Source organism: Onychomys torridus, chromosome 3 (assembly GCF_903995425.1).
Source record: "Onychomys torridus chromosome 3, mOncTor1.1, whole genome shotgun sequence".
Taxonomy (NCBI): domain Eukaryota; kingdom Metazoa; phylum Chordata; class Mammalia; order Rodentia; family Cricetidae; genus Onychomys; species Onychomys torridus.
In genome coordinates, this window is record NC_050445.1 from 157,036,850 (window position 1) to 157,048,442 (window position 11,593).

Sequence of the window (11,593 nt, forward strand, 5' to 3'; positions counted from 1 at the left end):
AATGCTAACCAAAGTATAAATATAAATATGAATGTGGGCCATGTTAATTCGCATCCTAGCTTCTCCCAATTCCCCTCCTCTCCTGAGTCTTTGTCACTCACCTGTTCTGTAGTTGAAATTTCCCATCTGTGTGCTGTGGCCTCAGCAATTGGGAGAAGCAGCAGGGCAATGCCCTCTGGTCTTTGGGAACTAGTTCATGGCTAGAGCCCCGCCTCCTCCTCCTTCCCAGAGCCCCGCCTCCTCCTTGCCCCGCCTCCAGCTGCAGTTACCAGTATAGTCTTCTCTCTCTAGTTCTTTGGGGCAGGAAGTTAATGAGTTTTCTGGTTAGCCAATTCACCAGATGACTATCTGTTTCCTGTTTAGAGGCACCATTCCAGTCTGGGTCCCTGAAGCGACCCGGTTCATCACGGCAGCTCCCCAGTAATCTTCGTATTCTGCAGAACCCCATCTCTTCTGGATTTAATCCTGAAGGCATCTATGTATAACATTGTCTTCAGGGGAAGGATCCAGCCAAGGTACCAAGGACAATAAAATCTTTCAGTTTGTGCCAACTGAACAGAGGGTCTGTTCCCAAGCCTAGTGGGAACTATATCCTCTCCCATTTGCAGACTACTTGGAACCTGTGCACTGATGCTGAACCAGAGCCTGTTCACACTTCGCAGTATTGACATGTTGTCCAGCAGCTCAAATGCAAAGCCTTCATTTTTTTGTTTGTAGTGTTCTGAAAACATTAGGAAAGTATTAATCTATGTTTATACATGAATAAACCCTGAATTAAGAGTAAAGTTATGTAACTGTTTAGTTTAATTTATTCCATGTAACTGATTGATGTATGAATGTTGCTGTTTAATCTTTTATTAATCTTTACCCTGTAACTTAATTATGTTAAATATTATGGGATTTTGACTGTGCATGTTGGCAGACTCCGTCCGGGCTTTGCTCTTGCCTAGCTACACAGCCTCGCGGGGCGCTTCACCATCCAGACTGACTCCACCGGAACCGCTGCACTTAATGCTGAGCCCCTCCTCACCCTTGCTTAAGTGAGATAATTCAGCTTTCTTTCTGGTCTGGAAGTTAATCATTTCTTTACAGTATTTCCAAACATAAACTACCACATAACATCACAGAAATACCTTTAATGGGGTAAATTGTTCATGTAAAATGTTTGTGTCATAGACTGCCAGCAGCCCGCTGACAGCTGTCCATGGGTTCCTGACATACTCTGAGGCCTTCATGCCTGCCCACCTCCATGGAGAGATCCCTGAGGACCGGGTTGCTGTACTTTGGGAGTCAGGTGATGTGTTCCAGAACAACCCACCTCCTCTGTAGTCGTGCCATGCAGAGCAGAGGTGGGTCCTGCATGCCGTGATTTAAAACATGGGCTGTGCGTTCTCTCTAGTCACGGAGTCCAAAGTAGAGAACACTGCAGCTGGGTATTTTTTTTTACCAAGGAAATAAAGTTAAATTCAGAGTATGTTTTTATTTTTAAGTTTGACTTTATAGGATATTATTCCCCATTTATACTTATATCATTTTGTGTATTAAGCCAAAAAAAAAAAAAAAAAAAGGAGTCAATACTTTTCTCATGAGCAGTGACTTAGCTACATTCACAGGTAATATTTAGACATGCTGTCAGATGCCGTGCAGCCGTTTACATTCTCTCTGAGCATATTTGGCACAATGTCACTAAGACTTACAGCTGAAACTGAAAGTAGCTTTCAATTCTAAAGAAAATGCATTCTCTGTTCCACTCACATGCAGTAAAATAGAAGTGGGTTAATATAGCAATGCCATGGTAACACTGAAGGCAGCCGGGTGCTTGAACTCATCCAACTTAGTCGTTGCTTAATGAATGTGTAAGGAAGCAGAGAATGCTGCTGTGTTTAGGTTTCCATAGAGAAGACGCAAGAATGGCTGTGAAATACTAGATGCTTCTCAAGAACCAGAAGCCACGAGTGTTGCCTCTTCCCACATAAATAGCAGACCTCAACTGAAGTACTGTCTTTGGGTCCTTGGACTTCCCGAGTCGATCTTGCCATCACTGCTTTGCAGATGACTGGAGAAGGAAGCACGGCCTGTACACATGTGCTCGAGATTTGTAACAGTTGTTTCCTATCTCTGTATATTTAAAAATAATAATTCAAAGTCAAAGTAATTTGTAGCTCCGAGACAGTGGTGACTCCATATGCCCAGTACATGCCTTATTCTCAGACTCTCCTATCCTGAGTCATTGATCAGTTACATTAAACCTTGATCACAAAGAACAACATTATACAAGTGGATTGTCCTCAATTTAAAGCAAAATGTTAACCACAGGTGTGTTAAGCTCTATGATGACAAAATAAAGACAAAGCTGTGCATGGTGGTTCATGACTAGTCCTAGCACTCAGGAGACTGAGGCAGGAGAGTTGTCACAAGACCCAGGCTATAGTAAGTTCCACGACAATTTGTAGAATAGCATGGAGTCTAGTGTGAGACCCTGTCTCAAAAAAGAAAGAAAAAGACCTGCAGATTCCTTGGTATACCTGGCAGAGCCACACAGTGCACAGCTCACGTGGTGGTTGAACTAGGAACTCTAAAGCAGGTGACATGTCCCACCAGCTCCCTGCAGTCCTGGCTCTCCACCAGTGTCACAGTTAACATCTGTAACAACCTCAGAACTCTGGAGCTTCCAGCTCCTCTCCATGGGCCTAATTACACACACAACACTGCCTCCCAGACGGGTGGGTGTGACCAGTGAGTTCACAGACAGGCTGAGCATCTGTGCTTTATCACCAGTTAATAGGACTTCTACAAGCACACCACTGTCGAATAGTTTCTAAATCTTTTTTAGCTAGGGAAAAGGACTAGTTTCTGTAGAAACATCCGAAAATATTTTAGTATACTGTGACTGTTTTTACCTATTGTGACTACAAATGAATCGGCTTAAGAGCCCTGTCTTTGGCCACATCTCAGAGGGGTGTTGGCGATGGGACTCAAAAAAATACCAGATGTACAATTTTGCATATGGGGAAATAAATATCCAGGTTCTAAATAGTAAATTAGCTCACAAATTTTTGTGTCTTTTTAATCAATACTGCAGGTTATATTATGCAGTTTTTCTACAGGTATTAAATATACTACAAGTTTTATTCTTACCAGTGACTAATATGAATATCACTGGTCTGTTTGACCTCCAGAGCATCCTCATTCTCAGAGAATCACCCACAGTGGGTTACCTCAGTTTGCGTGTGTGTGTGTGTGTGTGTGTGTGTGTGTGTGTGTGTGTGTGTGTGTTATTTTTTCGTTTCCTTTATATTTTGGCTGTTAACGTTCCTTTTTTGTCTCAGTGAACAGCAAGTATTTATATGTGAGGCTTCAGTTGGTGTTGGTTGACCTCTGAATGCCCAGTTAGTTATCGGTGGGCAGTTCAGCAGCTCCTGTAGTTGAAGTCAGTTATAAAAGAGAGCTATTTCCAGCCTGGTCTGTACAGTAAAGACACAGCTCATGGAGTGTGGATATGGAGTGTGGTGACGTAGACCGATAGATCAGCACTGCTCCCAGAGCCAAGATAAAGTGCAGTCTTGTGGTGACACAGGTTCATTTGTAAGAGCAAAGAGGTCTTCAGAAACAACTCGTATGTCAGGGAATACCTTTCCAAGTCAGGACTTTAGCAGACTGACAAGGACGAACACCTGATTTCAGGCGTGGGCAGGGACAGGCAGTTAGCGTTGGACATTGCCTTCGACAGATTAGGCCTTAATTTATAGATATATATTAAATGATGCTCTGTATCCCTCTCTAACACAAGCCTGTCTTGATTAGTTGATACTGTGGCGAAGCCAGCTCATAAGTATTCCTTTTGTATCATGTCAGTGTTGTTTTTAAGTCCCAGGAGAAGGCTGTGAGTGTGTCGGGAACTCAGCCCATCAGTATTTATTCAGTTACGCTGCTTCATGTTTCCCAGTGCGCCTTGGACGCCAGGTCAGTGGCTGCGGCAAAGCTGCGGGAGCTCCTTCCTGTGCATTTTATATATTTTTAGAAACCAAATGGCTGCAGATGGCTATTTAGATTACTATTAAACCAGCAGAACTCTAAAAGGCAATAAATATATGCATATATATGGGGGGAGGGGAAAGAGTGAAAAATACAGGTTTACAGCCAGACATGGTAATAGCCCTTCGGTGTATTCCTCAGTGTCTGTCACTGACCTAGAAGGATTTAAGTCCCTGCAGTTTTAGACAGAAAGTGTCCATGTTCGCTGACTGTGAGCCATAAATATGCTTTTAGTACTGCTTTGCTGATGTATAAATAAGAAATCTGTAATATGTATTATATGTAATTATTTTCTTTTGACTTCATTTCAAAATGTATATTTTCTGATTATTATCATGAGCTATAAAGCAAAAGATCAATATCTGATATTCTCCCAAATAATAAATTTTCAAGATTCATTGGGGCAGTACAGTTGTCTTTTTTTATTGTTATTTCTTATATACTTAATACTTTAAGATATGATTTTATTTCCCTTGAAAGATGGCAAAGAAAGTAGGTCACATCAATGATAAAAAAATGACTTTTTTTTTTTTTTTTTTTTTCCCTAAATGCAGTGTTAACCTGAAGAACTGTCTTTTTCTCAGAAGGTAGCAGCTAGGCTGGGGAGATGGCTCAGTAGTAAAGTACATGCTGCAGGAGTGTGAGACTGAGTTCAGCTCCTCAGCACCCAGTGACACATGCACACATCAGTGCAGTACTAAGGATCAAAGACAGGTGGGCCCTGGCTCATCGGCCAGCCAACCAAGCAGAAATAGGAAGTTCTAGGTTCAGCGGGAGACCCTGCCTCACACCTAAGGTGGTGACTGAGAACAATACCTGCAGTTGACCTCTGGCCTCCCAACACAAGAGTGCACCTGCACACACACACACACACACACACACACACACACACAGAGGAGGAAGAAGAGGAAGAGGAAGAAGAGGGTAGCTGCTTCATTAAAGTAGAACTTATAAGAAACTAATGCCCCCCCCATTTCAAACATGAAAATAAGACACTTGCCAGTCTGTATTCCCAGATTTCTTAAGAGCTGTGAAGCTTAGACTTGAACATGAACCCTGCAGTGCCCATGGGGGGTTTACAGCCTGAGTAAAGGCTTTTGTCACAGTCACCCTAGAAACTACTTAGGAGCCACAGTGCATAAGTAGCTGGCCACCTTGGAATTCAGGTCTCCAGCACCTGGAGCACTTTCCTGTGTCTGTGAAAACATTGCTGGAGCCCACAGAGGACAGCATCTATATCTTGCCCACCTACGATGTGCAAGTATATCCATCCCTCTTAGTAGGAATATTTTATAAAAAGTAGAGGCTAACCCTAGGTTAAGAAAATATGCATGAGTAATATTGTGTTATAAAAGTAAAGAGAAAATGAGAAAACTTACTCAAAGAATTCTGTCTCCTAGTTAGGAGGCTTTAGACTTTTAATGATCCACCCTGTCCCTCTAAAGCACATGCTAATGGTCGGACAAGAACAGCGTCAACACAACCCCTCCCTGGCTGCTCATGCTTGTCATGCAGGGCACCTTAGGAGGTCCAGTGGAGTATTTAATTAGTGAGCCCTCCATGGCCAGACCTGACTGAATCTGACATGGCTTCCCCACCTCAAGGAGAACACCATCTCATGGGTGACAACCTCACTCCATATGGTAAGCTCAATTAAAGGGGTAAGAGTAGAGCACCATGGAACCATAGTGGAAGGGCTTCCCCAGCACCCAAGCACTATAGGATGCCTGAGAAGGTGACAGGAAGCAGAAGGGCCTCTGGCACGGGCTGGGGGTGGAACTATGGAGGACCAAGCAGCTGTGGCTAGACAGTGATGGGCAGGAGGGAATAGAGGGTGGACAGGCATCATGGTCATGAAGGGCCTTGGTTGCCATGTAAGGAGTTTGGATATGAAATGCATCCACAGGTCCATGTGTCCTGTTTTAGAAGACTGTAAAACCTTTGGGACTCCAGGCCTCACTGGAGGAAATGGGCACTGGGGTTGGGCCTGGAAGGTACAGTGCAGCCCGCTGACTGCCTTTTGCTTCTTGGTCCACTGAGATTGGAGCAGTCATCTGCTGCATACTCCCTCTGCCACAGAGCCACTCGCCACATGCCCTCCCCACTGTGATAAACTACAGCCCCTCAAACTGTGAGTTTGGGTCCAAATAAGCCCTTCTATAAGTAACAAATTCAGGCTGTATCCTGATTGTCATTGACACTTCAAGCATGAAAATGACATATGTAAGGAAGATCCTTCTGACTTCCAATGTGGAGTCACTAAAGAGTCATGTAACAAGATACCATGTAAGAAGCCTAGAACTGACCAAAGGTGGGTGAGCTAAGGAAGGAGCTGTGGCGACTTATGTATTAGAAGGGCTCTACAGAACACCCACTAGGTACTAGGAAGTCAACAGAGTCTCGATGGAGCAAGTAACTCTCCTAAGCAAGAGGTCATGGTGCCTCTCTGTGAGTGATGTGAGTGGGGCTTCATATGGAAGACTGGGCATGTTCTCCAGAATCTGTTTTAGGGATGGTAAAGTTCATGTAAAGGCACGTGTTACCAAGCTGGACAACCTGCATTTGATCCCAGAATTGGACTTCTACACGTGTGCCATGGCATGTGCCCTCTTCCCCTATACAAAATAAACAAATGTAAGAGTAATTTTTAGGAAAGAAACTGTGTTTTGTAGAAAGCAGCCTGCAAAAAAGCAGTCGTTACAATATAGCACAGGAGGATTGCTCAGTTTGAGGTTAGTGTGGCTTTGTAGTAAGTTCCAGGACACTATGGGCTGTGGAGTGAGACCCTGAATGCATGCATGCATGGATGGATGGATGGATGGATGGATGGATGGATGGATGGATGGAAGGAAGGATGGAAGATTAGATAGATAGATAGATAGATAGATAGATAGATAGATAGATAGATAGAATGATAAATTGATAGAAAGATAGGTAATCTTAACTCTCCATTTAATAAAAGTAGAAACTGAGGCCCAGAGAAAATTACTGCTAATGTCTTATGGCTCTTATGAAACAGATGTAATAAGACAGCCAGTTTAAATTTTTTTAAATTTTATGCATATAAGTGTTGTGCCTGAATATATGTACCCATGTGTGTGCCTGGTGCCCACAGAGGCCAGAGAGGGTGCTACATTCCCTGGAACAGGAGTTATGGATGGTTGTGAGCTGCTATGTGGGCACAGGGAACAAAACATGGCCCTCTGGAAGAATAGCCAGTGCTTCTGAGGACATGAAAAGAGTATTGGTGAAATTATTAAGGCCACTCCACATAGTTAAAAGGGAGGTTTATTTTGTGGGGTAACTTACAAATGAAGGGATAGGTTGTAGGGTCTAGAAAGGTATGGCGCAGACCGGCAGTGTTCTCTGGAGAACTCTGCTCCGTCTACCTCCAGCGTCCAGGGTCCCAGAACCAAGAGAGAGCTCTCCTCTCGATCCTGGGTCCTCAGCTTCCTCCCTCAGCCCCGCCTTGTGGGCGTGACCATTACCGAAGCCTCAATGGGGTTGGGAACTTCCAGGCCAAGGCTGGGATGGCTACCCACTACATCTCCCCCTTTTGTCTAAATAAGAAGGTTCTAACCTAATACAAGACTATATACAAGGAAATGGTTATCAAATATTGTCCAGGAGTAATGAGGGATAATGACCTAGATAAGTTGGAATTACAATAAATGCAAAAAATCAAGCAAAAAACATACTAAAATCCAGGAAAGTCTAGAGCGTGGGTAGGTGGCATATTACAAAGATCATTCCAAAAGGTGTCCTATCCTAAAGAACCTGAGTCTAATACTTAATATATTCTATCTAAGATATTATGTATGTATATATACTAAGTTGTAACTATAACTGCTAGTCTTCTACCTCATCAAAGACCTGAGAAGGAATATAATATCTGAGAAATGGGAGAAGGATGCAAGTAACTTTTGGGACTCTTGCAAGAGTAGACAGAGACAGCTGGCAGCCTGGACAGTCACCTAATGTTTCTCAGCATCATTGGTGCATTCAAATTGGCTACAGGCCTAGACAGACCATTTTCAGAAGCAGGAATTCTGAAAGACCATCTTACCCTGTCTTGGCAAAGTATAGTGGTCGCTTTCCTTGTGTCCCGCTTGTCCAGAAAGGACATCATTTGTTGAGGCAAGGGCAGTTCTTTGCCCAGTAGGCCATTTTGTGCCAAGAAGACAAACTTCCAAATGGAAATGTCTTAGAAGCCCAATGTTCTCTCGGGATCAAATTGGTGCTGCCAGGAGCAATTGTGTCTCATGTCAACAGAATTCTAAGTTATTTAAATGCCATATTCTCTAGGTCCATGAAGTGTTTGAAGATTACCTGTCCATCTGACCTATGTATACGTAAATCTGGATAACCTAACTAACATAATTATAGAGATGACAAGCATAGGTGACAATAAAGCTATAAGTCTTATCTACCTAAACAACCTAAGGACTAAAGCTTCCTATAAATAAGGCAAACAGTCTGTAAGCAAATGTACAGTAAAAGGACAATGACTTTAAATTGTGACAAAACACAAAATATCTTTAACAGAGGTAGGAATGTATAGTGCAATATGATAATAATCCTAAATATATATCAGTATACAGAATATCTTAAACAGAAGTAGAACATACATTCAGTATGACAGATATAAATTTACATTTGTATCAGATTCTGTTTGCTACAAATGAGAAAACGAGCCCTTGCCCAGATCAGACCACTTGAAAAAGAATGTGTGTTCTCAATGGCTCCACAGAGCACTCCATGAGGCTTCTCTCTCCCTTATCTTCAGTCTCCTGGTGATAGCTCAGTGGAAGAGGATGCAGGAAGGGTTACAGAGATGAGCAGACTGGGCCTGTTTCACCTGCATGCCTGCTCCTTCCTCTCCAGCCTCACTTACCTACTTGCAAGTAGTCTGCTTGTCTACACAAGCAAGGTCCTGCTCAGCCTACGACCCCATGGCCTTGCCTCATGGGGAGGACCCAGAGCCAGCACATTCAAGGTTCTGACCTCTCTTTTCTTACCTACTGCATAGCTGACATAAATGTTAGGCACAGACACTCAGGCTGGAGATGGGGGCATCTGTATTTCTCTGTAGGCTCACTTCAGAATCAGCTCTAATTCCTAATTTGGACCTCCATCTTTGCCCCAGCCAGATATGTGGAAGATAGAATCTGAGTGCAATACCTCTAACATAAATTAAGAAGAATAAATATCCTTGCTGTGGGATGTTCTGTATGTCAAATGAGTTGCTCTGATTGGTTAATAAATAAAACACTGATTGGCCAGTAGCCAGGCAGGAAGCACAGGTGGAACAAGCAGAGAAGAGAATTCAGGGAAGTGGAAGGCTGAGGAGAGAGATACTGCCAGCCACCGCCATGAGAACATGTTAAGATACGGGTAAGCCACAAGCCATGTGGCAATGTATAGATTTATAGAGATAGGTTGATTTAAGATACAAGAACCAGATAACAAGAAGCCTGCCACAGCCATACAGTTTATAAGGATTATACACTGTATGTGTGTTACTCTGTGTGTTTACTTGCTTGGGTCTGAGGGCCATGGGAGCCGGGCAGGAACAGGATAACTTCAGCTACAAATGGTGTGTAGCGTGCATGCAGGCCTGACCTACACTATGTTACATAGAGGTGTCTCCAAGCTGCACACTATGCTGTGTGTTGGATATAGTTTTTGATCATTAAAAAAACAAACAAACAAAAAAAGAGGTTTCTGGGCTACATGCTGCTTTGATAAAAGCATAGATCCACTGTTTCTAAGAGTTGATGGCTCCCAGAGCTGGCAGTAAACTGTACCACGGACATGTTGGGAAGCTGAAGTGGGCAGAGCCAACAGCCACAGTGCATTTTCAGTCTTAGAAATGCTGCAGTTAGACAGATTCAGATACAATAGTTTACAGTGTGTGTAAAAACGTATGTAGGCTTGGAAAAAAAAAAAGGAATATATACAGTTATATAAAAAATAGATAGTTTTTAAAAATAAAATCTTTAAAGAGACAGTAAAGGTAGCATAAAAAATAAACCATGTAAAGATGGATATTACACAGAGAATCTGAATTGTGTTGTTTTTGGGATTTTTAACTGAAGAGAGATATTTGATTGTAAAGGCAGCGGAGTTAAATAAATCTGTGTATTTTAAGGATACCTTGACTTCAAAATTTGAATATAAGGATATGTTGCTTTAGAAAAGAGTCTCTGCTTTTGTTTCCACAGAAAACAAGAGGCTATGGATTTGTTCCAGATTAAGATATATCAAGTTTGACCAGCCAAGACCCCCTGAAAGGTCTCTGATGACACCATGGCCCAGATGATCCAACATCCAGAACAGTTTCAAGGCAACTGGCTCAGAAGATATACCCTCAGGGACTACTCCATAATCCTAAAATTTCCTTTGTGTTCCCATAAGATACAGCGCCCCCTCCAGCAGGAAGTAGTAAGAGAAGCTATGCCCAAATTCCCAAATATACCAAGCTGGCTTTGGAGATGGAATTGGCTCATTCCTTCTCTAAACCCAGGCATATTGCTAAAAGAAAATGTTAAGAGATTCTTGTGTTCCAAATCAGAAGAGCTCTCTGATGAGGGACAGAGAAAAACCAATATTTTTATTTAAAACAAGTTGATTATAAATGAAATCTCTTTCTAAAGAAAAAAAGGGGATAGTATAGATATGATAGGATAAAAGGATAGATTAATGAACCTACTTTTAAAGAGCAACAACTTGTTTGAAATGTTTTACATTGCTATGGATTTTAGTTTATTGATAAAGATATAAAGTTAATTTTGTTATACTGTATATATATTTCTATTCTCATTTGAGGTATTATGTTATGTAACTCATTTAGATGGTAGTGGATAATTAAGAAATACAGATTAATAATTAGTCTTCTATGATAGTCAAACTTATAGTCATGTTAAGTTTTCTAGGTATACATAGATATATTTCAGATAGATAGGTAATCTTCAAATACTTCAAAGACCTACAGAATATGGCATTTAAACTGTTTTAAAATTTTAAACTTTCTGGACAGTGAGACATGTCTACTCTTGGCAGCACCAATTTACTCCAGAGAGGAGGATGAGCATTGAAGACACTCTGTATGAAGTTTATCTTTTTCTTGGCAAAAATAGCCATTTGGGCAAGAAACTGTTCTTGCCTGGACTGCTTGATCGACTGGACATGCAGGACCCATAGGAAGGTGACCACTGAACTTTGCTTGGTGAAATGGTCCTTCAGGTTCCTGCTTCACAGAGGAAACTGCCAGACATTCTACAGGACACTGAGAGACTGTAGGCCTGTGGATAGTAGTGCCCCAACTTTACAGAGGAACTTTGGATGACTGTCCAGGCTGCCAGCTGTCTCTGTCTACTCTTGCAAGACTCCCCAAAATTGGTGCATCCTTTTCCCGTTTCTCAGGTAATAGTATATCTTTCTGGGGTCTTTGATTAGTTGAAGACTAGATAGTTACATTTTTCCTTAGTTATGATAAAAGATAAGTTAGATATAAACTGTATGTCAAATGTGTTGCTCTGATTGGTTAATAAATAAA

General features: G+C 42.0%; 1 protein-coding gene across 2 annotated transcripts in view; it reads left to right on the forward strand.

The window, feature by feature from the left end:
• Rassf8 (Ras association domain family member 8) overlaps window positions 1-4,433 on the forward strand; it is a 72,508-nt gene extending 68,075 nt beyond the window's left edge. For both annotated transcript variants that reach the window (XM_036181472.1, XM_036181471.1), the window contains one exon: window positions 364-4,433. In XM_036181472.1, coding sequence (XP_036037365.1) covers window positions 364-485 — 122 coding nt within the window. In that variant the 3' untranslated portion in view covers window positions 486-4,433. The remainder of the gene's footprint in view (window positions 1-363) is intronic.
• The last annotated feature ends 7,160 nt before the right edge of the window (window positions 4,434-11,593 follow it).